The sequence below is a fragment of the Xiphophorus maculatus genome, chromosome 16 (assembly GCF_002775205.1).
Source record: "Xiphophorus maculatus strain JP 163 A chromosome 16, X_maculatus-5.0-male, whole genome shotgun sequence".
Taxonomy (NCBI): domain Eukaryota; kingdom Metazoa; phylum Chordata; class Actinopteri; order Cyprinodontiformes; family Poeciliidae; genus Xiphophorus; species Xiphophorus maculatus.
The window spans coordinates 12,659,096-12,687,093 of NC_036458.1; the positions used below are offsets into that span (position 1 = coordinate 12,659,096).

At 39.4% G+C, this 27,998-nt stretch overlaps 1 protein-coding gene across 1 annotated transcript; it reads right to left on the reverse strand.

Moving 5' to 3' along the window:
• Window positions 1-402: 402 nt before the first annotated feature.
• On the reverse strand, window positions 403-27,990 carry dnaaf5 (dynein axonemal assembly factor 5). The gene is made up of 13 exons (XM_023348864.1): window positions 27,453-27,990; window positions 25,838-26,022; window positions 25,504-25,628; window positions 25,145-25,263; window positions 23,518-23,750; window positions 22,967-23,191; window positions 15,784-15,927; window positions 13,993-14,158; window positions 10,534-10,681; window positions 6,212-6,362; window positions 4,493-4,649; window positions 3,990-4,181; window positions 403-998 (listed from the first exon to the last, which is right to left on the reverse strand). Exons 1-13 carry the CDS (start codon window positions 27,982-27,984, stop codon window positions 853-855), a joined length of 2,523 nt encoding a protein of 840 aa, XP_023204632.1. The 5' UTR covers window positions 27,985-27,990; the 3' UTR covers window positions 403-852.
• Window positions 27,991-27,998: the final 8 nt, after the last annotated feature.

The following is a 27,998-nucleotide window of genomic DNA, read 5'->3' on the forward strand; positions in this document are numbered from 1 at the left end:
TTCTTTGGTTTAAATTCAAGAGTCAAACTAACCCCTGATTACTGCCAGACTCACAGAAGCATGAAATTACTTCAATGGAACCAGTCTTAAAATTTCTTCAAAGTACAGAGGGGAACAAACTGCTTCCACACTCATACAAAATCCCACTTCCTGCTATGGCAAACACTCATCTGTACCTAATAAGTTGAACAATTTGGGAAGATGTAATCTTTCCTCTATTTCTAAATGTCTGTTTCTCATCTGCTCTGAAATCCACGTAGATCAGGGTATGAAGTGCTGACTTTTGATACAAGGAGGACAGCGAGAAAAGAAGTAGGTAACAGACAAGGAAATAAAAAAGATGAACACAATAAAGGGGAAGAAATAGCACAAGGAAGGAAGGAAAGAAAGAGAAACAAAAACATTTTTCCATAATTTATTTTTTGAAAACTTTTTAAGAACTGTAAAATACTTCAAGGTGCATTACCTTCAATCTGTTCTGGAAATGCAAATTACACACAAAGAGTACAAAGTTTAAAATCACAGTAGAAAATCATTAAGCTACCTACATTTCAAAACACTTTGAACTTGTTTTTAATTCATATTTATTTAGATGTTATTTTTATTTTCAAATCCGACTAAGCCACTTTTGATGTAAAAAAAAAAAAAAAAGCACCGTGGCATTACATTAATCCCATATAATATATCTTAATAGTACAAACAACATCAGCCGTTTTGTAGGAATGACTGAAGGAAAAAAAAATTAAAACAACATTAACTCAGCAGTAAATTACAATACAGAGTTTTGGTTTTGATGAGGAGTGAAGGCACCAACTTCAGTCTGGATGTGTTTTGCATCTTTCTTGTCCGCGTCTAGTGGTGCGAAGTGTGTGTGTGCAGTGAGCTGATGTGCTGCAGCAGGAGGTCACAGTGAAGGGGGCTCCTGTGTTTGTCCCTCACAGCCTCAGCCTCCCTCTGCAGAAGAGACGGGTGAACCGAGCTGCCGTTCTTCAAGACTTCTGCACAAAGAAACCACACACACAAAGAAAATGACACAGCAAATCAACTGGGCTTTCACTGTTTAAGGACATACGCCAGAAATCTTTAGGTAAACAATTTTATTACTTTAAAAGAAAGTAGTACGTTATTCTTCTGGCATCTTGCTAACAGTCATGACTTTGGTAATCTGAACTGACCTAAATCAAAAGTGAGTCTGATTTAATGATGAGCTTTAACTGTTTACACCCCCTTCTAGTGAAAACTATAAAGAATGAGGAGTAACAAAGAACCTTCACATTTATGAGGATATTAAGTATATTATATATGCTGTAATTGGATCATGTGTTGTTTAATCTTACTTTACATGTCAATGTACTTGATTTTTTTATTCAATAACATATTTTAACCATTTAAAATATCTTATTGCTTTCCAAATGACGGCAGAATTAACTTGAATTAATTTTCTAGTGGAGCGACCTCACCAGAAGATGGAAGTAGAGCGCTTTCTCTTACTCATGAAAAAGTTCCTTTTCTTTCCACGGGGAGGCGATAAATCCACCTCTTTCATTTTTCTCCAACAATCTGTAGATTTTAGGAGTGTAGTGGTTTTCCTACACAGGTGGACCCTTCAGTGATCAAAATATTAAAGTCCAGTGGTGACATGCCACCAGTTTGAAGGATTCAGCCTGTATTATACTTTCTTTTGTTGTTTAGGGGATTCTTCAGGTTTTCTTTAAGTGCCAGTAGAGATGAATGGGTGGGTGGGGGGGGACTCTGCGATAAAGGAGAACAATGATGGCTTGTGAGAAGTGATTTAAACTTGTGCCAACAGTGAGACAAGGAGGGATGAGAGGGAGAGGACGGGAACGCTGTCCATCATTCTGTCAGGATGCGCCGCAGACATCCAGCCACTTCAGAGACATGCGTTTGAAATATAAGAAGCGTAAGAAAAGGATCAACTATTAACTGAAACAAGCAGGGGGAGACAAAGCAGAACAAAGAGAGGGTGGAGGGAACAAAGAGCGCTTCAAACACCAGGAAGGAATGCTTCCACGTTTGGGGAGCGGTCAGATGCAGACGGTCGCTCAGCAAGATGTGAGGTCCTCCCGTTTCACAAAGAGACTCCGAGGTGTCTGCGAACGCACCCTGCTTTATTTTATAGAATCTTAGCTCACCCATGTGTTTATAAACTTCAAAACAATGGGATGGAAGCACTTGACAGGTAAAGGGATATGTAAACTTTATAAGAGCCTTGCAAAAGTATTCACGGCATTTTAATTTTTCACATCTTGTCAAATTACAACAAACGTCAAAATGTATTTTATTGGGCTTTTAGCTGAGAGTACATTGATTTCAAAAACCTTTAGGAATTAAAATCTGAAAAGTGTGGAATGCATTTGGAATCAGCCCCCTTTACTCTTATGCTCAAAAATAAAAACAAAGAAGCCACTTAATTTTACTGTGGCTCTACCAAACAAATTCCAACAAAATAAATGTAAGTTTTGAGATATTTATGTGATTTTGGCAAGCCCTGATTATGTTCATTATACGTTAATTAATAGATCTGTTGTTTTTTATTATGCGAGTGCTTTCTTAAAGCTCACAAAGAGCCAACCTAGCCTAGCGACTGAGTTCTGTAGTGCTTCAGATGTTGTTCTGGGTGAGTTATTGATGCAAATATTTCTGGTAGGCCACAAATTCAATGGAAAGGTTGGGTTTTCTAATCTGTTCACAATTTTTAGTAGATCAGGGTAAGATACCCCACTTTTCTTCTACTTTGAGTTGTCAGAAAAGTGCTTTTTAATTGTTTTTTTGATTGTGCAGGACAGTAATTAGGTCTAGACACAACTAGTACAACTGAACCTAAAAAGGTTTGTTCATTACAAATGATTTTTGATTCAACAAAGGGGTCAGTTCTAATTAAAAAATCCAGGTGGACCAGGATCGCTTATGTTCTCTTAATCGATGACATCATGGTTTACCTTTCTTTCGTGACACATGGAATTTATAAAGGTGTGTACATTTTCACTGCAGGGGAGCAGTTTAAAAAACCCCCCCAAAAAACCCAAACTCAACTTCAACTTTCTAAAAATGTAGAAAAATATTACTCAACCTATTTAAAAGGCCTTCAAATGTTGGAGTCACATTAGAAAACAATGCATGGAAGCTCGTCTTTTATCTGGTGAGCATGAGAATATGCTACCCTCTCTTTGTCTTCCTGAGTGCTGGAGATGAGAGATCCCATCAAGAGGCCTCTCAGCTTTGGCCGAGCCGTCAGCGCTCGCCTGCATCCTGTCAGAAGTAATGACAGCTAACATTCCTGATAAGTCAGGAAAGAGCAGAAAGTCCCGGGGAGCCGCACACTTTGGGGAAAGCCGCTCAGATTTTTTCCACTGATGAGGCTGTAAATCGGAGCCGCTGTAGAAAACGGGGGGGCTGGGAGAAGAGGAAGGGATACCGACAGATAAAAGATGGAGGGATTAAGTGGGATGAACGTGTGGACAGACGTGAGGAGGTGGCAAGAAAGAGAGGGGAGGAAGAGGGTCCCCATGTGGTTATCATTAGGCCGGTCACACACAACTAAATCCATCTATCACAAGTACTTGAACACCAACTTATTTAGATATTACGACTTTAATCAGTGAAACCGCTCGGTCAGTTAATTGTTTGTCAGTGACCGACCAGCCCGGTTCTTGACGGATCTGAAGTATTCTGGCAGGAGAAAATGCTCACGCTGGTCTGGGTGATAAACTGAGTGCAAAAGAAGAATAAAAGAAAGCTTTGAAATAAGAGAGAGGAGGTCCTGCTGGCTGTATTCCAGAGGAAGACAATGTTTTGACAGAGGTCATCCTGAATTCCTCACATCCCCATGAGTTAGAGGTTTTTTTCAAAAACAAAAAAAACCAAACTAATTTCTTAAATATGAATCTGCACCTTTCTTTCAAAGAGCCAAAAGAAGCAGAGCTGTCTTTCTCAGGCATCTCCACCTATCAACACCCCACCGGTCTCACCCAGCACTTGGTCCTGCATGGAGCTGTCAGGGTCATCCAGGTGCAGCAGGAGCTGCTGAAAGAGGAGCTGCAGATGGGGAGCACAGAGCTCCGGGTTGTAGCCTCCGGTCAGGCTGGACAGCCACAGAGCGACGGCTTGCAGGGCGGCGCTGCGAACCTCCTGGCTGCTGTCGTCCAGACGCTTCAACAGCTCTGCGGGAGAAACCTGCCGCTGTCAAGGTGACCTTTATGGCACATGATGTTTGCATTTTACAGTGTCAGACTTCAATGCATTTTATTGGGATTTTATGCGATAAGAGTTCAAGGGGTTATAAATTCCAAAGCTGTAAAAAGTTCATTTTGCATCCAGCTGTGTCAAGGGGAAGAGGTTGTTTCGCTCTCCAAATGAAGTGTGGAGAGCCACTAGAAGGCAGAGATAACCTCTACCCCTGTTTGACGCAGAGAAAACAGGACAGCTTACCCAAAGTGACCACATGTGCAAATAAGGCAAAAAAGTCTCCTACCAGGATAAATCTTGTTCAGAGCCTCGTGGTGTAAACTAGTTCCAACGAGCTGGAGTGTGGCAGAAAGAGAGCGACAGGCCAACACTCGGCTCATCTGAGAGTCTTCATCCAGGGCCGACAACACCAGGGGGCTCAGCTTTTCCTCCAGACTCAGGAGCTGCAAGAAGACATCGACTGGAACTCAATAAGGGATAAATCTGGTCAGCAACTGACCAAATGTGTTTTTAGGCATCGAAGTTCAGAACCTGAACCTGCAGCTTAGTGAAGCACATGCTTTAAAGCATCATTAAATCAATCTCACATGATGGTCTTAGGGACAGAATGTTTTATTTTACATTTAAAGTGAAATATAACCTTTACCAGACTAGTCTTATCTGCATTTTAAAAACAGGATTAGATTTAAAAACATAGTCCAAGTTTAACCATGACTGTGTGGCAAAAAAAGAAGGAAAGAAAGAAATAGAGAGAGGAAGAAAGAAACAAACTAAGAAAAAGAAAATTCAAGATAAAGTCTTAAAATACAATCACTTTTTTCAGTCTTTTTAAAAAATTTTCCATACTAAATTCAAATGAGAGATTTCTACGGTGTGTGTGGTGAGAGGGAATGTTTTAATCAAAAGTGTGAAACAGAGGTAATGGATAAACAAGATGAAGCTGTGTGAACTCAGCCAAAAGCTACGATGTGATTATTTAAACCTCTGTCGCCCTGTGTGTTTGCTATCGAAACCAGGCAGGCAAAACAATAAAAAAAAGAAAAAACACACTGAGCCACAGTGGATACAAGAGGAGGAGGAAAACTTGGCAGATGTTTCATCCGCCATTACATCAGTGACAATCTGAGAGCGCCAAGTGTAACTGGAGCTGTAAATTGTTTTCACAGGGAGTAAGAGAGGAAACAATGTTCTTATAAAAAGAAAGGCTGCTTGATTCACCTGTGGAAACACACACACACAACTCTTTGCGGTTCCATCTGTCAGGACGTGTTATTTACTTCATCTCTACTGTAAGCTCATTCTAAGCATCCGGTTTTAAAATCACCCGGCCTTACTTAATCTCAACACTTCGGGCTTTCTAATCTTGTGAGGATATTTAGGTGACACAAGATAGCAGCGGTTCGATCATGCACACCTACGCCATTCTCTCATTGTCCTCCAGGGCTTTGCACCAACTTGCACTTGAGGACGTGTCACCAAATTAAGCTGCTTGACCCAGTTTGGACAGACAGGTCAGCATGCAAACGTAGGGACAAGTGCTGCCAGATGTGCATGTGTTTGTGCGCGTACTGCAACCCGGCAGGCAGGTGCGAGGCCGAGTTTTGGCAACAGTTCCAACGTTTAACCAAAGTCCAGAACAGCTCCGGCATTGTTCCTTTGGGACAAAGGTATGTGAACCCGCTTGCCTCCTCGTACACCTGCTACCTGCTCAGGCCAACTCCCAGAGCCAAGAAGAAAAGATGGTGGAACAACTTGTTTTTCCTCAACAATAAAAAAAAAAAAAAAAGAGTTCAAACAGAGAATCTGAAGTCGACCCCTGAAGGGTTTCTAGAATGCACCTTTTGCATTACGTCCGAGTCAACAATAAAAAGTGTTCTTGCAGGTTGTCATTCGACTGGAAAGGGACCAGAACTGATGTTTGGTTCCAGAGCAGGAGTCGTCCAGCACATCTGGTAATGAAATCATGATGTTATGTCAATTCGTCTGTGTTTGTGTGTTTACCCACCTGTCCAGGTGTAACAGCCCCTCCATGCAGCAGGGCCAGCAGACAGCTCAGTGCTGAGGTTCTGACGGCGGCGGCGGTGCGGCCCGCGTGCCACACCAGGTTAGGAAGGAGAACGTCACGCAGAAACTTCTCCGACTCGTCACAGAAATGCCTGCGATGACATGATGATCGAGTCAGTCCAAATGGCATCACGTAGCAGAGCTTGCCGTGTGTTAGAGGATGCAAAAGAATTGAGAACATTTTCCTAGTCAAAGTCCAGTCCAATGAGAATCTATGATGAGGCTTAAAAATGAATGTTCCCAGATGCTTCCCATCCAATCTGACTGAATTTGAGTAGCAAGCAGCAGGTATTTGCACTAATTCATTGCTGCAACATAACTGATGTGATTCAGTCATTTTCCCACACTCTGGAAGGCAGACTCGTGGAGAAAGAAAGAAAAAAACAGAAATAAAAACATCTGGGTTTCCCTCTCTTTCCGTTTTCCATGCTGGCTTCGACCCTCTGATATCAAACTATCTGCACCTGCGCTCTCTCGACATCCCCCAACCAGCGTTTCCTCCATATTTCAGCTCTTGAGCTGGACTGAGAATCCAACTGGTGCTTTCCCTGTCTCAAAAAGTAACTGTAATGACTTCAGCACCAGCAGGGGGCGACTGTGCATCAAAAATACAGCCAGAACTTTCACACCTCCCTAGCTAAGTTTCTTCAACATAAAATGTGCTGACAAGCTTGTCAAGAACGTCGCCAAGTGTTGAGGAGTCGGAGCTCACTTTGTGATTGCATGTATTCAAACTCCTAAAGATGACACAGAAACTCAAACTGGAACTGGTTTATTCTTTCGTATTTCCAGCCAGGAATCAACAGAGGGAGAATAAAAGAATCCGCTTAACAATCTCATGGTAGCACATTACGATCCTTTAAAATAAACTTCAGGAGTTTTCTAGATCACTCTTCAGAAATGTCAAATATACCACAGACCATGTAGAAAAGTCCAGGGTCGGGATTCAAATTCTGGACTTTTAACTGCAAGGTAAGAAAGCTACTAACCATCCAGGCCACATTCTGACATTTATTGTATCATTTTCAGATGTCATTTCCCAAACTCCCTCTGTGCTTCTCCCCACTGTTCTGGAGCCCAGACCAGATTCACTTTAAGCAAGCTAAATGCCATCTGGTTTTATCAAATGCAATTTTGTCTCAAGTGACAAAAACGTTGTCAAAAAAAAAAAATTCGCCTGGTCTCGGTTTGATTTGCTGTAGCTTTAAATTATTGGTGCCATTACCCGTTATACACCTGGAGATTACTGCTGCATCCTCTATTGTTTTAATAGATCACTGATCTTTAGGTAAATGGCTTAATAGTACATTGTTAACACATATTATTAATGTGTTAACATTTATTATTTACAGTTGTACTCCCATCTGATGCTGCTTGTTTCATGTATGTTTTAGGAGAAATCTCTAACACACCATTTGTGGCTTTTTTTCATGTTTTTAGACAAAGTCTCAAGTATTTGTGGATTTTAGCTACTGATGAACAGCTGTGGCCTCTGGCCCCAGTGAATACCTGGAGTTCACGTATTTTAGTTTGGACTTTAATTAGGTAATTCTCTGAGTGACTATGCTTTTAACTAAATCATTTTACCAAAGCAATAGCTGTGTGTTTTGTGACCTGTCTAATTACTTTGCAGCCTCTCATGGGTTTTCCTCTACAATTTTGTCCATCCTGCCTTCCATGATGCTGCCACCGCCATAGGGTTGGCGGATGGTATTTTTACTGAATGACTTCTAGAAATAAAAGGAATGTCTTAAGGCTCTCCTTCAGCAATTACGTGTTTCTTGAAACTTTTTTTTAAAAGTGAGATTTCTTTTAAAAAATATATATATGCACCTTCTGCAGGCAACTACAGAACGGATGAAAACCAAGCCACACTTTTCAGCTTTTTACAGATCACATGAATCTAAAATTGTAATCCGTATATAATTTGGCTACCACTGCTCAATTATGTCTATCAAGTGACATTTCAATACAATTTAGTGTAATATGATGTACGTGAAAAATGCTGATTCATTGTCTGTAATGACATGAAAAAAATGTCATACTGTAATACATCCAAAGGATTATGAACATCTATTAGCTATTCAAGTATTTCTTTATGAAAACGGACTAAAAATGTGTTACAAAGACAGGAATGTCTTGTTTCAGCAATTTTCTCGGATATGTTACAGATTATAGTCATTACAGATAAGGGCACAGTTTTAACAGCTTTGTTATGGCTTGTTTTATAAAGAAATCCATATCTGAATATGCCTTTCTTTTTTGTGGTAAATCTCCAAGCTTGAAATTAAAGAAGCTTGATTTAGTCATCTACAAAAGCTTGAAAGCGGACTCTTATTTCTTTACAAGCGGCACGTTATTTTGGTCTGCCACATCCAGGGGGAAAAGGTATAAACTTTCGTTTCTTGTACTTAACTTTCATATTCAGCTTTTTAATCACGACACGCAAATCCACATGAAAAGCAACATTATGAGTGCGTGCGGATGAAAGGACCTTCCACGTAACTTTCCCTTTCAGGTTCTATACCGAGGTGTCATTATGTCATTTTGGGAGCACAACAAAGAACCAAAGTCTTCTGCATGACTATCATTGTCCTCTTGATGACATGCGGCGCGCGTGTGGCCCTGCAATCTGCCGAACAAAGATCAGGCCGTAAATCATGGATGGAGGGAGTGAATGGAAATGTTATGGCAGACCACACAGCTCAGCACGCTGTGAGTTAAGCATTTGTTTGAAACCTTTTTGAAGGTATAACATGGTTTCTGTCTCTTGGTGGTTATGTGATTAGCAGAGATATAGCTAAGGAATGAGAGTGCAGGTGGCTGAGCAGGGAGTGCACAAGGAACAGTGGCTTCTTTTGTTTTGCATCAACATTTGTAGATGGAAGAAAATAATCAGACCAATGTAGAACTTCAAGTTTGCACAATCTTTGGCAGAATATTTTGGCTCCAGAGCTCCTTCTGTTGTTTAAGTGACAACGATATTCTTTCTTGTTGGGCTCCTTGCACTATGTTTCATTGTGCTTCTAATATTGTTTGCAACCAGTGGAAACAAACCTTTTGGCTGCAGCTCTAGTTTTTGCCGTACAGTGTGCCGATTGTCTTTTGGATGGACAGGAGCAGCTGTTATGACTGCTGGGGCCCAGAGAGGGCCCCCATGTTTAAAGCATTCTTTCAGTCTGGAGCTTGATGTCCAAGCTGGCGGCCGCTCAGCTGGAGACTCCGAGGAAGCAGGCGGAAACGGCTAAAGCTGTGTCAAGACGTTCCTGTCGTCCCAGCTCCCTAATAAGTCAATGACCATTAAATTACTGTTTAAATTTTTTCTAAGAAGGCTGTCATCCTTCTACAGGAAAGCCATTTATATCTCTTAAGCTTTCTTCATCTTGTTATGTTACAAACACAAACCTGTATGTATGTTATTTGGATTTTATGTGATAGAACAACACAATATAGCGTATGATTAAGAAGTGGGAGGAAAAGGATGAAATGTGTTGGTATTCATCCCCTCTAAGCCAATAATTACAACTGCAAGCTACAGTTTTCTGGCTTTAGGTCTGGAATTTGACTAGGCCAGTTTAAGAAATTAATATTCTTTGAACTAAGCCATGTCATTGTAGCATAACTTTTAGTCAAAATGATTTTCTCACCCAAATCTCTAAGGCTTACACAGTGCAGATGGATTTATACAAATATTAGATCACACACAGGTGGACTCTGTTTACTAATTACATAACTTCTGAAAGCAGTTAGTTGCACTGGATTTAATTTAGGCTTATTTAAGATTAAAGGAGGTAGAGAAATGTCCATACCACTTTTTTCAGATTTGTATATAAATCTAAAAAAATTAAAATAAGGTATATTTTTTCATACATCTCGCAGTGTTGCATTGGTCTATCTTCAATATCCCAATAAAATCAATTGATGTACGTGGTTGTAATGTGACAAAAGGTTAAAAAAAATAAAAAATCAGGAGAGTTGAAAACCTTTGCAAGACACAGCAAATGGGTGAGTTGAGAGGGGCAGCTTTTTATTCTTAGACATTACTAAAAGTAGCCAACATCATAAAAGTCAACAGGATTTTGCATGTGGGGCAGAAGTGCAGGACAGGGAGGATAAACAATGAGCAGGCCTAATGGTAACTACTCAAAAAACAAGACAGAATCAGACAAAGGCTGACACTCACCATGCCTTTCTGCAGTGACAACAGGGTGGAATCTGTTTCACCTGGTTTTAAAGTTAGAGTGTGTAAAGCGTCTCTCTCACCCCTGGGAATCCAGTGTGTTTTTTGCATCCAGCAGCAGCTTGGCGAGCATCGTGAAAACACTCATCCTCATTTCCATGTCTCTGTTTGGCTGGAGGCAGTTATGGAGCAGAGGCATCAGCTGGTTCAAAAACTCCCCAATAACTGGACCTACAAACACAGAAACGTTCTGACCGTTTTTATGATAATCTATTATGTAGAAAACAGAGGAAGTAACATCAGATACATTTTTTAACCACACTGTCTTCACATCTGTACTCTCTGATGAAGCATTTCAACTCCTTTAAGACAGTATGGCTGCAGAGTTTTTTTTTTCTCTGAGAAAAAAAAAATTATATATATATATTGACAACCTGAAGTAAGTAAGTCAACTTTTAAGTTGTAGATATAGAAAATAAAACATTTATGAAACATCCAATTTTATCTAACCCCAGAATTTTAAATTGTATTTCTTAATAAAATACATATATTTTATGTAAAAAAACAACCTAAATTTCCAGAAATCCCAGTCATTTTGAGTCAACTTTCGAAGGATAAATAAAAATGTTTACATATTTACAGCTGATATTCCTGCAGTGGTGGGACTTTATTCAGAATAACTTGATATAATATTGTCAAAAAATCAAAACATGTCAAAAAATGAAAAATGCCAGGATAATTTGAGAATAATCAAATTATCCTGAATTAAGATTTTTTTTGTATTGTCATAATTTTACATAAAATTAAAACTTAAGAGGAAATTCAGTCAAGTCACAAACTCAACTTGGTATTATTCATAGTAATTCTTTTCCAATTTGTGGGTTTAGGCCAATAGTGCATAAAAACACATCAATTACCAAAATAAAGCAGTTTTTTCAACAGTCCTTGGGTCTATATTGTTGTTTAATGGCCAACCAAACCACTTGGTCAAAGTGAAATTAATTCTATATTTTATTCTAAATGTATAACTATCCTTTTTTTCTGCTCAGGGTTTTGAGGGAAACGAAAGCTTGTATCTATCTGTGAGGTAAAAAAAAATCACTCAGTGAGAAGTCACAGTAACTCTTAGAAAAAGCAAAAACAGCATAAACCAACTGTTTTTAATTTGTTTTGTACATAGACAGATGACGAAATGACACGGCAACTAAAACCCACACCCATTCCTCTGCCCACTGGAGCACTATTTAAAAACAATAATCAGTCCTCAGTGGACTGGTGAGGCAGACGGTGACAAAGAGTGATGAGGAAATACCCAGACCTTTGATGGAGTGTTTTTTTTTCTTTAAACAAACACCTTTTACAGGAAAGTAACTTAACCTGCAAGTATTTCCAGTTCCATTCATGCCCACACACTTATCTAACATCAGTCCACCTACATGTTTACACAGCTATATATAGTGAGCATAGTGTTTATAGTTGGTGATAAGTCCCTGTGCCCTGTTTGGACTGAGCAGTGACCAGCATGAGAGGAGACAGGGGAAATCCTGACACCAACTGAGGATGTGAGCCAGCCTCATAAAGGGATCAAAGGACAAAGGAGAAAAACACAACAGGAGACCTTGGTAATTAAAAGGAATGAGTTAACTAGAATTAAACAAAGGGATTTCATGGACTTCTTTATGAGTAAATGCAGATAAAGGAATATATTTCAATGTAATAAATAATAATAAAAAAAACACTAATCACTTCTGCTAAGCCCTACCATCTCTCTGCAAACAAAGGAGGGAAATGAAACTACGCCACATCACAACCTATGAGACATTCAGCCATCAGATGAAGAACAAAGGAGTGTACTGAGGACATGAAACAGCAGTATCTGTCCCATCTCAGATCTTAGCTGTCTAAGAACCGCCATCTGATGTTTTAAAGAAGGTCAAAGTCTTCGTTTAAAATCCTGATAAGACATAGTCTCCTTCTTCTACGTCGGTTGTTTTTAGGGAATAAAGATCTCATCTACAAAAGTGAAATGTAAATAAGAACCTAAGTAGTACTAAATCTGCTTGCCACGTCTGTAATAATGTCTCTGTGTCACCAAGCTACGTAGTCACAGGATTACATCAGCTGATTTCTAAGAGGCTAAGCTGGGTTCTTGGGTCAAAGGAGTGATATGATGAAGATGGTTTGTGCAATAGTCCAGTGATAGGACTGCACTGTGCTTGTTCTGTTAGTAGGCCTTGAGTCTGAGACCAGCATACAAGTCAAGTCTCAAGTCTTTAGGTCACAAGTCTAATTAAAGTTTGAAGTTTTTTTTATTTTTGCAATTCAATTGTCAAACTGGAATCACCATCTTTGGTTTGAGAAGAAAGAAAATCACTTCAAATAAAGTTAAATGACCAATTAAAGAAAATCTAAACTAAAAGTCTCAAACCTCTCTGTTGCATTCAAGTACAAAGCTGTGGCATCCAGATAATTTATTACAGCAGTATGATTTTACAGGGGTTTGATGTCTGATATTTTCTTGGAATCTTTTTCAGGTAATTTTGCGGGTTTAAAGGTTTTTAGAATACAGGTCATGCTCAACCATACACCATCAGGGGTGGGCACTCCTGGTCCTCGAGGGCCGGTGTCCTGCAACTCTTAGATGTCTCCCTGGTCCAACACACCTGAATCCAACAGCTGAATCTCCTCCTAAGTGCAGTCAAGTTCTCCAGAGTCCTGTTAACGACCTCATTATTTGACTCAGGTGTGTTGAAGTAGGGATGCATCTAAAAGTTGCAGGACACCGGCCCTCGAGGACCAGGAGTGCCCACCCCTGCACCAGATCTTTGGTACAGTTCCAAATGGCAAATCCGAGAGACTCTACCAGACTCATTAAAAATAAAACAATCTTTCTAACTTATAAATTATGGTAAATATTTTACTGAAAAGCGCAAACTATGGTTTCATAACCATGGTTTCTGGGAGATAAGGAAAACACTATTTTAGAGGAAAAACAACACTGATCCCGAACACACCATCCACCTGGTTAAACAGTGCAGTGACAGTATCATGCTGTAATGGGATGATGGATATAGCTAAATACATGGCAATCCTAAAGTATAAGTGTTTTTTCTATAACACCATTAATAATCCTTAATGAATTACATCTTGCTAATGTGATTGTACTTGAGCTATTTTGCAGAGAATAAAGAGCAGAAATGTCAGCCTCTTGCACATACCACAAAACGTTCACAACTGTAATTGCAGCAAAGTGTGTTTTACAAAGTTTTGCCACATTTGAATACAAATGCATGCCACAATGTTTGGATTTATATTTGCACCACATTTAAACAAAACATGCTTCACTTGCCTTCCATTTTACAGATATGCTCTAATCTGTCTTGGTCTGTTACAAAGAATCCCAATAAAAATCATTTCATTTTAGGATTTTAAAAAGTTTTAGATGTATGAATGTGATCATGTTGAGGTTAATTAGGGTTTTTTTAACTACATTACCTATTTTTCTGACATAACTTCTGTTCTATTATGTATTGAAATCTCACCTGATTGCGTGAGAACGATATGCAGCTGGAGTCTCTGTGGGGAGTAGCTGGACCAGGTGTTGACAGAGGCAGACAACCAGTCCAGCAACTGTCCCATATGTCGTCTATAGAGCTCCAAGAGGTCCAAGTCCTGAACCTTACTCAAAAAATGTACGCTCTCCAAGGCCTGTGAAAAAAAGGTAGAAGCATGAATACCTCTCCTATAAACAACAAAAGTTTGGTAAAAAGTAAAGCAACTGGACAGAACAACTTTAATTTCAGCTACTGAACATAGTTCATTGATTTTTAAGGTCTAATTCCCAGTAGATATACAAAATCAATCAATAAAGTTATGGATGGAACAAAAATGGAGAGACAAAAAGGTTTTATAACTAAAATCAATCAAACCAAAACTCATGCACTGAAGGCAGCAAAAACACAAGAGCTTCCAGAACTTGCTTTTTTAAACACACACAGGCGAAAAAACACCTCTATAAACCAAGGGGAGAGGAGAAGATGAGATAGCATGGTGAAGTTGGAAAGTCCTGAAGTTATTTTGTGGTCCCTGTGTCTTGGATCATACCACCTGGCACCATAATAAAGGTTTTGTTGCTGGGTTCGTTTACAACCCGTTAAAGTTCTCTGACATTCTTCAGCCATAATTAAACCATGAAAAAGGAAGACTTTTATTTAGAAAATATAAACATTGGCATGTTAAATTAATAACTGTTTATATGCCGTCATTAGCTAACAATTGGATGATAAAATCTCAGCCAATACCAGTGGGTTAGCTAACATTTACTACATGTTCTACAGTTAATACTGTGCAATCCATGATGGGGCTGCTCACCAACTATTAGCTCATGTTCAGGGCAGAGAAACTGACCTTAAGGCCATCGCATAGTTCCTTTTTTCGTCCCTCGGGGCTGAACGGTGACAGAGAAACTCTCTGAGTCACAGCTTAACTTCCTCTGCACAAATCTGGACAACCCTGAGCTGCCCACTGATGGGAAAGACATTCCCTATTTCTGGGAAAACAAGACTTCTTTTCCTCTGGGTCCACAAATGCCCAGGGCCAATTCTCACCCTCCCTCTCCTTCCTAATCCATTCCTTCCCATCTCATCTTTAATACCGATGCCTGTGTGAACATACACACTGGATGGAGACAGACGTAAACACACAGTCACGCTGGTGGCCGGTGTGGTGTCTGCGTCTGTGCCAGTTTCTTCCCGCTTCCCTCCCTGTCATTAGTTGACATCGGCGACAAGCAGCTGGATGACACGCTGCCCTCAGACACCGATGGCTTCGCTTCTCACTGCTCCTGTCGGCCGCTTTGGGTTTGGAGACTGACCACTCGACAAACCCTTAATGTCGAGCAATGAATTGGGTTTTGTGAAGCCGACTATGAAAGCAAACTGAGCTCAACGGATGACACAAACCTACTGAGAAACACCACTCATCTCTCCCCATCTGTTTTTCCTCTATTCCTGTCAGTCTCATTTCTTTCTGCACACTTGATCCGCCTCCTTTCACCCAAGACTGGTTTTAAAGTTCCACACCAAAGGTGCAATTTCACCTTCCCTGGCTAAGTGGGTAATTATACAGCTGGTCGTACTCACTTTGAAACTGTACAAATGCTTACATTCCTTGAATAGCTCTCCCTTCATAAAACCCGCTTACCTTTCTAATAAAAAGCAGGAGAAAAAAAAATTGTGAAAGATATAACTTTAGAGAGCAATATTGCTTTTAGCCAGGACTTTTGTTCTATCTGATCAGAAGGAATAATTCTCTTTTGTGTTGCATTTCCTCACTTTTGCACTGAGTTGTGGATCAGTGGAGAGGCTCTGGATGGTGACCAGCACCTGCAGCAGCTGCAGGCTGGTTGAGCCGCAGTCAGACTCACACTGATGCAGCAGCACATCCACACATGCCAACAACTGCTCCAAGTATGTAACCTGAGAGAGAAATACATAGAAAGCATAATTACCACGTTTCCTTCATACCAAAAGAAGTTCACACACACTTGACCTGTTGATCCTTTTAGACGCATCTCAATAAATTACAATTACAATCTTTTTGAAGTTATTTAATTTAAAAAGAGAAACTCACATTTCATTGGTTTGATACTTCCATAAGGAGGGTAAGTCACCAAAAATTACAGAGTGTTAAAACTGTTGTATCCAGGCAGATTTTTAAAAACATTGGCCTTATGTAATATTCACATTTTCTGATTAACTTAATTTAGTTTTTCATTAGCTTTGTCATGTTTATCAAAACTGATCAGGAATAATAGCTTGAGATACACAAATGAGTGTCACTCTTTATATTTAACTACTCACCCTAATTAACTGAATTTATTGAGATGTGTCGGAAGTTTGGAAAAACGTGAACCCAATATTCTGTAACAGATGTACCATTTAGAAATTTCTTACAAACTTCTACTGAAAGTTTCTTGCATTGTTGATTCGTAATGTGCTCAGTTTCTTTGAAATACACATAATTCCCATCTTGTGCCCATTGATTTCAGCTATGGTCAACCATTTCAACAACATTATAAAAAGACGTATTTCTAGTCAATATTTGTCGCTGTCAGTGGTTTTCCTGTTTCAGTTGTGCTGCTGCAAGACCAAGTAATATTTTTAACTGTAAGCAAAATAAATGTTCATTAAAAGCAAAGCAGCCCCACAGCATGACGCAGCCTCCACCACGTATGTCAGCAGCTTGTCTATTACTGTGGAAGGTTTCTGGTGTCACCTAAGCAAACTGATACATTTTATTTGTGGCTTCTAGTTCTTTAAATGTTGCATGTTTTATTTATTTTGGATTTGTATTAAGGTTTTTGATAGAACTTCTAAATATTTAATCATTACTTGATGTTACAACTTTGCTTTTCTTATGCTGCTGCAACACAAATATCTTCTTCTCAAAGAAACATTTTTTACTGTGGGAAAATCAAATTGTGCTAAAATATTTCACCTTCTTTTTGATCTCAGTAAGGAATTCAATGTTAAAGTTAAAGCAAAGCAGCCACAGAGCATAATGCAACCTCAACCACACATTACATTGCAATTTATTGTACATGATTTACTATGTCATCATTTTTGGACCGTGCAGCATCTGTGCAGATTTGTTCACTCCAGTGTGAGGTTCTTCACAGAGGGTTTATATCTCCAGTCAGAAGATGCCACAAATGACTTGATGGCATGCATCTCAAAAAGTTATTTTTTTTTTTTTTATGGAAACAAAAATATTGTAGCATGGAAAAACCTCCACAATGTAATAGACAAGCAGTAACTCTTCCTTTTTTCCTCCTGCAAAAAATAGAAGCAGAGAGAGTCTGGGAATGTGTGATTATCATCATTTGTCCGCTATTGTGGTGAGGTCATGTTTATACAAAGAGCTGCAGCTCAGGCTAATTTCCATGCCATCACTGGGATCAAGACCTCTTTTCCTGTTTTCACCTGTCATTTTGGGGTTTCATGAGGGAGCGATTGTAACAGAAAGGTCTAAGTGAGTTTCACAATGAGATAATAGAGTTTTTCTTCTGTGTGAACGGTCTAATAGGTCTACACACCTATTGTTGTGGACCACTGATCAGCAAATAGGAAGACAAATGCTTTCCTGCTGTGTCCTATGAGTCAGTGATGTGGGAATCCTCAAGTGTGAATCAGCCTCTCAGTGGCTTGTAGGAGAAGCTGCTGACATTTAATACCTTACAAAAATATTCACACCCCTTGAGCTTTTTTTTATGTTACAGCCACAAACTTCAATGTACTTTATTGGGCTCGTATGTGATAGACTGACACAAAGTAGTGCATAATCATGACGTGGAAGAAAAAATTATTAAACACTTTTTTAACAACTTAAAGATCCATAGTGGCCCATGTTAACTCTGGATCAGCAGCAGAGATCCTGAGCTCAGGTGGGAGAGTCTATTGACAGGACAACTGTTCATGCACTTTACAAATCTGGCTTTCATGGAAGAGTCGAAATAAAAAAAAAACTACTGTTGAAAGAGAGCGGACAGATGTTCCGTCTCCAGTTTTCTTTTTTCAGGCCTCGTATGGAATTCAACAAGAATGTGGAAAAATTGTGAATAACTGACACCATTCTTATGTTAAAACATGGTGGTGGCAGCATCATGCATCCTGTATTTAGGATGTTGCTAAATACAGGTCAATCCTTAAAGAAAATATGTTAGAGGGCGCAAAAGTCTTCAGAATGGGGCAGACATTCTCCTCTCAACAGGACAAAGATACAGCCAGGGTTAAATCAAAGGATATATATATATGTATATACACATTATAAATCGTCTAGTCAAAGCCCAGAGCTAAATCCAATTCATAGTTTGTGCCAAAACGTCACAATCTCTAGATATGCCAAGCAGGTTGAAACATATCACACAAGGCTTGCAGTTGAAACTACTGCAAAACGCTGATCTAACAATAACGATTTAGTGAAGCTTCAGTTTTTTTCCTCCTATCAGTTATGATCTACTCTGGGTTGTTCTCTCACATACACTCCAATTGAATATATTAAAGTTTATGGCTGGGAAGTGACAAAACATGGGAAAGCAAAGGAGGTATGAATACTTTTAGCAAGGCACTTTACACACATTAGTGTACAAACACAGACACACAGGTTACATGTGTGCAGAAAACACCCATTAGGGCTGGAATGGGGTAAGAAAAACCGAGAGCGGAAAAAGTGCTGCAGTTTAATGACTAGGTTGACACCTGGAGGCAGGTGATATACACCTGGTTATATTGTAATAGGCATGCTCCGGGGGCCTCATTACGCCATGTGGCGCATCTGTCCACCACTGTATAGTACATCACTTACATCCAGCCAGCTCCTCTGTTAAGGAGCCTTAGCAGGCGATGAATTCCTATCCAGAGGGGAGTTAACCCCATGCTGCCAGAGACACTGCTATGGCAACAGGGAAACAAACACCGGCAGGGTGTGAGAGTGTGGGTAGACCCCTTTGCAGTCGGGTAACACTTGCCCCTTTTGGAGCTGAGTGTCACTGGATGCGAGCAGTCTCCAGCTGGTATACACGTGCAAGGCGTGCTCATGTTGGAAACATGTTTTTGCAATCAGCAAAATCTTTTATGTTGCAACAAAGTGAGATTTTTTTTGACTGTTTGACTAAGACGGCCTCCTGCAGATCTGCTCTGTGGGGTTACGCATTCTTCAAAAATACAAATATTCATTCTTAAGAAAGCCAGGTTGTTTATCAATACAGCAGCTATGAAAATGTATTCACACTCCTAGAACCTTTTCCTCATTTTGTAATGCTACAAACACTTGACAGTGCATTGCAATAGTTTTTTATGTGGAATATCAGCACAAAGAAACAGGGAATGGTGAAGTAGTAGGAAAATGGATCCATGGCATGACATGTCAAAATATTTTAGAAACAAAAAAGTGTCACAGTCATTTATACTGAGCCTTCTATAATCAGATACCCCAAATAAAATGTAGCACAAGCAGGAAATAGCAACACTCAATGCATACGATTGCGATAAAAAAGTCAGTTGATTCAAAAGCAAAGTTGTACCATACCATAAAGCTAAGGTCAAAATTATTCATACATTTGGCAAATTTATATATAATGTAATCTTTCTACTGACTGGAATAATATTAATCTTTAGGAGCGATCCGATCGGAGTTGAATTTGTCAAGTGAGCTAAAAATCTTATTTTCTGTTGGGAAATGTTTTTACTGTAAGTTAAAATAATTTAAAATATAAATCAACAAATATTTGGCTTAATAATACATCAACCTCCTAGTGAACAAGGGTGGTGGCAGTGTCATGCAAATACAGCATAAATACAGCACTATTTATGTCATTGATAGTAACATGAAAAATGTTTTTTTACAGAAAGAATATACAGAATGTGAAATTCTAATAAAAGTTTATGGTTGTAACGTGAAAAAATTTAAAAGAAAAAAAAAAGTTCAAGAAGGCATCAATTTAAGCTTGAACTCCAACTCTATTTTTCTTATTTCTGACTGAAATAACTTTGAAAAAAGGAGCTCTTCTGTTATTCAAAAAGAAGACAGAGCACATACTGTAAATCACTGGGAAGATGGTAACCTCTATAGCTGCTGGCTTTCTTCGTCTCCAATTTACGACCAATATTTTTAATTCCCGCTGAGCATCCTGCCGTTTATTTTTGTACGCTGTCTTTCCCTCTTAACAGGAATACAGAAGAAAACAGAGTTGAAAGACCCTGAGAGCTTACGTCGTGCAGACGCCTCATATATCAGCTTTCATTTTTTTCAGCTCCCAGCCGGGCCTCGAGGTTCCCACTACTTCTGCTCACTTTGAAGATTATTTATGTTTAATTTCTAAACAGACATATAGTTCCATCCAAGTCAAACATCATGTCTACTGTACTTTCTCTTTGCCTCCTGTTTGAAGTGGCATGTAATTCTATCAGGTCAAATCCAAACACTTCATAAATGTCTTAGCTATTAAAAATAAAATGAAAGGTTTAGTTTCCAGGACTTAGAGCTGCTATGGTGTGTCTAGAGGTAAATATATTAAACGAAATAATTTTACAACAGAAAACAAGCAAAAAGCATGATGCTTGATAGTGGTTCGTTCATCTATGGTGGTCTAATTTACAGATAAAGATTCAGCTCTCTGCTGTGAACAATGCCTGTTATGAAAAGAATGTCGCAGGTGGGCTTATCTAAGCTCAAAGCTCTTCAGGGACAGCGCTCGCTACGCTTTGTCCTCAAAAACAGCGACAAAGAAAGATAGATGGAGAAGGAGACGAAGAGGAAGCAGAGGTCTGCCCACATCTGTGCGGCAGCGTGTGACTCTGCCGTCCTGTTAATTCTCTGTCCGCTCGACCCCTGCCGGACAGCGACGGGGGATGACAGGAGGTCAATTTCCCCTCCTCATTTATCACCGGCCTTGACCGTGTTAAGGCCGGTGATAAAGGCTTTAAAATTTGAAGGCACAGCTGAACTATAGCGGTGAATCTTGTGTGCTGCATCGCCTGTTCCATAGGTCCATGAGGGGTCACGCAAAATTAGTGGATTTTTGTTATTATTATCTCACAGAGGAGATTCTTGAAGCCCAGTCTGAGCGAGAGGAATGGGGCTCTCGCTCCAATCCAGTTTTAAAAAAGCATGGGCAAAAATAGCCCTCTGCCAGACAACAGCAAGAGAAACGTATTTGGTGTAAAAGCAAAAAAGATGTTTAGATTTTTCCACAAGTAAGGAAACATTTTCTAAAAAGCGCATCAATGTAGATGCAGATGATAAGAGACGCGTGACAGCAGCGACGGTCTGATCAAAGTCTTGAAATAATAGATTAGAAAAACATCACATGTGCTGGCAACCTTTTTGCCAGAGTGGGCATGTTTGTTTGGAATTACTCAAAAGCAAACCCAACAAACCAACTGCTGTTCTTGGATAGTCTCCAACGTATGACCCTTTTTAGCCGCCTTGTCGTAACAACCTACTCTTCATCAAACGTTTCAACTTGTCTATCATTATACTTGATCAAATGGGCTAAAGTAAGAGCAACAATACATTGTAAACAGCTTTCGCAAACAGGATTATTATACCAATTTCATGCTTTTTAAGAGGTGTTTGATCTGCTCTTTTATCAGCATAAATGCTTTTAAGAAGATGGAACTTAAATGATTATTTAACCAGATGTACAAATCTATTTAAGTTTTTTTCAAATTCACACATTATGGATCAAATACATGCATCCATCACCACTAGTACCTTTGGTACATTTTTTCTTATGCTGTAGAGAAGCTATGGAGTTACTGAACCTAACTTTGCCAATTAGGTTCTGGCAAAGTTTACCCTGAATGTTTGACCATGCTTCTAACTGTCCTGTTAGAATACCAACTGTGTCAAAGTTTCAGACATGTAGGAAATTCGTGACCTCATAAGGAGTCCTTGATCTTTATTCCACATACTATTTGCAAAGCACAATAGTCAATTACAGCATAACAAACCCTAACATCTAATTGTGATACTACTGCTGAGTATTGATTACAAATAACCCAAACTACATGTCAAACAATGTCCCCAACACTCTTTTTGATCCTTAATCTCTCGATCACACCGCTAAACAGGCAGGTCAAATAGATTATTGGAATGTAGAACGTGCATGCATGGCCCTAAAGTAAAGATTCCTGGATTGTTATTAGTCATTCTAATTGGTTTCCTTTCATTTAACAGGGACAATTTGGGTTTGATGGCTGAAACTTTGGGTGTGTTCACATCTTATAGTCCAGTAGACTTGATTTGATTGGGAACCAAAACTACAACATTTTTGAGTATTTTCCGTTGATGTGGTTCGCTTTCATACTGTACAGTGTCAAACAATCCAAACTCTTTGAAAAACCTGCTCATCCCCTTGCCCGTGGTGGCACTGCACCACAAACCTCTCCACCAAGAACCACTGAAGGAAAACCTCAGAAGAAGACATGAGCACAAACTAACTGAGATCTAGATTTTTAGGCGGACCAGAATTGGCTTTTTTGGTCTACATCAGAGTACGATTGTGCATTCAAACCTCCCCAATCGAACCAGACTTTCTAGCCTAATGAACTATCCATCCATCCATTCATTTTCTTACACCGTTGTCCGTACTGGGATTGGGAGGGTGCTGGTGTCTATCTCCAGCTAACGTTTCGGGTCGCCAGGCAAATGAACTAGTTTGATTAAAGCGGACTAAACAGGGCTAGTGTGAATGCACTCTTTGACAGCATTTGATGCTCTAGTTGGACAAATATCCCCAAAACACATTAAATGAGGTTGATGTTAAGGTTCTGGAAAGCTCTGATCTTAATTCTATAAAAAATATATGGACTGTGAGTCTCTGTAAACTTCTGGATACCACTATGTGTTTTAATGGGCACAAATGACTCAGATGGCCTGAAGTACTTATGAAAGTCTGGTAAATAAAACTGGTAGACCACATTCTTATTCAGACTCCAGTTATCCTCCGCTGACCTGCTGATATTCCTGGCAGACTTCAGGCTGCACCAGAGTGTCTACGACCTGCTGAAGATGTGGTTTTAGAAGCGGTTTGGAGCCGCCTCCCAGGACTGCAGCCAGAACCATGAGGGGTGTCCAAGGGTGAGAGGGAGAGCTCGGAGTCGTCACATGTTCAAGCATCAGCTTCAGAAAGACAGGTGGTGGGACAAAAGTCCCAATCAGCTTAGCAGCAGCCAGGCACTGTCAGTGAGCACAGACAGGAAAGGAGACAGAAAAAAACAGGAGACATCAGGAAGGAGAAGAGGAGGAAGTCCTTTTTTTAATCTACCACACATCAAAGATCTTGACAATCCATTATTGTAAACAGGTGCATCCTAAGTCCTTGAACACTGCTTGACCCAATTTAAAATAATAATAAAAAAATCAATAAACTTAAATGAATGTTAAACCGTTGACTCAACAAATCCCTCTGTCTCACTAAAACTTTTATTGTTGCCTTAATAAACACACACACAAAATAATGCATCACGTCCTTCCCAGCTGATCAAAGGTTTTCTGGGTCTTACATTGTTCACCACGTCCCTCTCTGTGTCAGCACAGGCCCGGTAGAGCAAGGCCAGCAGAGGTTGCAGGTGCTGCGTGGTGTGGTCCTCGGCGTGCAGCAGCAGCACGGAGAGAAGCTGGGACGTCCGGACCCGGGTCGGCACCAGCCAGTCGGTCACATCGTGGGCGACAGCTGGTACCAGTCTGCTTAGGTTTCTAACCACCAGTTCTCTACAGCCCAGTCCTGGACGTTCCACTGAAGGACAACAAATTTATCATAATAATTTTTATTATAATATCATAATCAATATTTTATATTGATAAGCATGTGTCTGATTCCTTCCAATACACAAATGTGCACTGTTTTGTGTTGGTTTGTCAAATAAAAACCCAACTGAACACACTAAATTCTGTAATTATAATAAGGCAAAATATGGAGAAAGATTAAGCATTGTAAAAAAAATTCAAGCACTGTAAAACATGGAGCATATTGGGAGTGAATTTCATTGCTAATTTTGATTTAGCCAACCCTCGCTTCCTTTCTCTCTTGTAGAGGCACACTGATGAGAAAGGAAGCAAAGACTAACAGCAGACGGATATAAATCAGAGAGGCAAACCACAACAAGCCCAAACAAGACCATTTCTGGATGTCTTGCTGTCTGACAGTGACCTCTTCACTCGGGGTGAGCCGGCAGATTTATGATGGCAAGAAAGTGAAAGACAAAAGGAGGAGGAAAAGAAAAGCCTCCTCTTTTTTCTTTTCCTTCTGTAGGCAGAGTTGGTTTTCATCCATAATGTTGCTTTGCTATCTCTGAGGTTTGGACAGAAGCTTTATTGCAGCGCAGAGTACACTCACCCCTGGTTCTTAGGTAACACGTGGTGACCATGTTCAGGTTCAGGCTCATTCTGTGACCTGAGGCAAACATTAATCTTTGCAGGCCAGTGCCTGCCCTGACAACATAACAGTTATAGAAAGCCTATTTTCATAAAATGTAATAACCAAGAGAAGCTACAACAAAAATGTATGGCTTACTTTATGTTGGTGCAATTACATTACCTCAATATGCAGATGTGAACATATTAAAAAAAATCAGATTAAACTCTCAAAAAACATAATTTAAAGTGGCAATATTATTACTGCTCTGTGGCTTTACACATTTCTCAGAAATAACACTAAGGACATCTACATTATACTTTGGGATAGTGCAGTTTCACTTTTTAAACCCAGCTATTAGAAGAAATAAAATTTTCAATGATACTCCAATTTTTTGGAGAAACCCCTTTGTTGTGCAGCTCCAGTTCAGGGTCAAATACTCTTACACTAAAGCTCTTCCATCAATTTAAGGCGTGAAAAATTGTTGTTTTCCAATCTGAAAAATTACAATTGGAGGGTGCACAGACATTTGGTTAACATAAGTTCAATCAGAAAAATCATAACATATTCCAAACTATGGTGACTGTAAAAAAAAATAGTCTACGGTCTGCAGCAGATTAGAGGGAAGGCTGATATTTTTAGTACAGAAAACACAACAGTTATTTTGAGGCAAGTACAAACTTTTTGTTGCATTTTTTCAAACAAGTGACACGTTATTGTTTTCACTGAAACACACAGAAGTTGAAAGTAAACATGTTATTGGTACAGTGACTGACCTCCGGGTGGATAGTGAGGAGGCGGGCTGAGAAGGAAATCCATCTTGTCCTTTATGTCGTCCTCATTTTCCTTCTCCCACTGCAGGCCTGCTTGTCTCCACAAATCAGCTGCTAACAGTCTGTAACATTTGGTACAAACATCCCATATTTATTAGTTAACCACTTTCTCATAGAATTCATTGCGATTTCCATTATTAAAGGAGGAATATTTAAAACCACATTTTTTGAGCTTGATAAATACATATGGATAATACATAAAGGAATTTTATACTAAATGTGTAGCAGGGGTGCATTTACATTTGTAATCTCATCTATCTAATATTTGGTAAATATTATTGTATTGTATTGTCAATTCAAACCTGATTTCTGGGATCTCATCGCCGATGCTGCTCAGCAGGAGTGGAATGAGTTTGTGGAAATATGAATACCGATCTCTCATGTTTAAAAGCCAGTCACCAACAACTGCAGTCACAGCTTTTCTCACCTGAAATATAAAAGAAAATGAGATGCAAACAAAAAACAAAAACTTTTTTGCTCGTTTTATTTCATATATAAAATAAGAAAATCTTTACTGAAAGGTAAGAATGTAGTTTTTCTACAAACCATAAAGCCACATAGTAACAAGCAAACAGCAGGTGATAGAAAGCACACAGGTAAAGCTTTCTAAAAGACACTTAATAACAAAAGAAATACCTGAGGCGAGTCGTCGAATAGTCTCTGTGCTAGGTGTGACAGCACATCATCCACGTTTTTTCCACTGCCATGCTGTATGACTGCTCCAGTGGCTTCGATGACTGAAACTCTGACCCGTGAATGCTGATGACTTATGGTCTGCATGAGCGGCTTTACCAGACTCTCAGCTTGCATGTGAAAATGTTCTAAAAGAAAGAAAGCGGATTTCAACGTGTTTACATTTTAATTTGGACTTTCTGATTTGAACATAAATTAATTTCATAAGGAAGCATTACCAAACAATAAATAAGCTTAAAATGGAAAACTTTAGATGTATTGTGAAATTAATCCATTTCATCTGTATCAATTTCAGTGTATTTAAGGATCATTTAATGTATTTAATTTCACTAGATCTCACAAGACACAAAGAGCACAGGATGAAAAAGAAAAGGATTTAAAAAAAATCCCAGTTATGATTCTGTCAGTAATCATCACTAGAGTTCCTGGAATTGAGCTAATCAGCTGTCAGTGCTAAACAATTTTGTGGAAAAGTGTCTTTTAGTAGATTTTGGCACAGTCTAAAACATTTGAGTTACATTAATCCAAAGTGTTAAGGAACAGGAAGCCAGAGCTAGATTGGTTGGACCAGACTTCTGAGCCAGTTAAATGTAAAGATGGATGATACATCTACTCTTTACATTTCCAAACTTCCCTTTCAATTTGATTTAGTTCCTGCAAACACTAGTTGCCACCTGATATAAAATGTTTAGAAGACATTGAAGTAGGCATTAGCACAAATTTTCTGAATTATTCATATGTTTCACCACTACTAGTTAGTTTGACTTAAAACAACCCGCAAGTCCGCTTCAAGAGTGTAAGGTGCCTTTAAGAGAATGAAACCAAACTCTACTTTTTTCCAGCCTTCACTGTCTGTGTGTGTTTTTGCAACTGAACTAATTCCAAACAGCCAAATCGGACTTTTCTGGAAGTGTGACAAAAACAATGTAACCTTGTTCCTTTATCCAGCTGACCAGAAGTGCACAGCAACAGGTAGGGGAGGAGTAACACTGCAAATTTATTCGATTTTCTGTGATCTCTTGATAAAGTTATTTGAAATTGTAGAGATGATTTGACAATGTTTCATGTTTGAAGTCACAACCTTGACTTTAAATTATCGACTGGTACTGCTTTACTAGTAAATGATTATTGCCTTACGTGATGTCATCCAAGGAATGTGCACATTTACCTGGTTTCTGACAGTAATTTTGTATTAATTTAATGTGCTTAAAAACAACAGAAGCAGCAAAAGAAATAAAAAAACTAATTTGAATTTAATAAGTAAAAGTTATACCTAAGTCGGACTGATTAATCTGACTAGTAGCTTTAAATTTAAAAATGCATGACACCATAAACAACTTCTTCACCCATGATATTATTCTCTTTCCATCCTGACTTCAAAATATTATTTCTTGTCATTTTGATAATAATGTCTGACCTGTAATCATCTCAATACTCCAACTTTGAGAACTACTAACCGAGAATGAAAAAAAAAAAAAAAAAAAACAAGTAATAGGAACTGCGGCTGCGCAGTAGAGAGTACTGTAAGCGTGTGTAGTATGAATCCAAGGTAACCAACCTGGCACAGACTTTGCAAAGCCAACAGTGCATCTGCAACTTTCCTTTTTGACATCCGGAAACGGGTCAACGATGGTTCTCTGCAGAATGTTGATCGTTTCGTTCAGATAAGGCACTAAATGTTTACCACACACCTCCACCAACAGAGTCAACAGCTCCACAGCCGAGAGCCGAAGCTCTTCCGACGGCTCCAAGATTTCTTTGTCGCCGAACCGCTGGCCCAGACAGGGCATGAGATAGGGCAACGCTTCCTCCGGTTTGGGGACACAACGAATAAACTCTGTTATGATCGCAATGGTGGTTTCTCTGCATTTTTCCGTTGGGTCTGACAGACACTTGAGGAGAGGCTTGAGGAGAGAAGAGAATACTTCCTGTAAAATGCCGCTGGGGAGTCCTTTATTCACAGTCTCCTTCCTTATCGACTCAAGAGCCCTCTTTCGTGTCGCCTTGTTGTCCTCGTTCAAGCAGTTTAAGTGTCGGCTGATACCTCTCAAAACCTCAGAGGCAGCATGCTGGTCTCCTGCCACTGCCATCTTAACTATCGCTA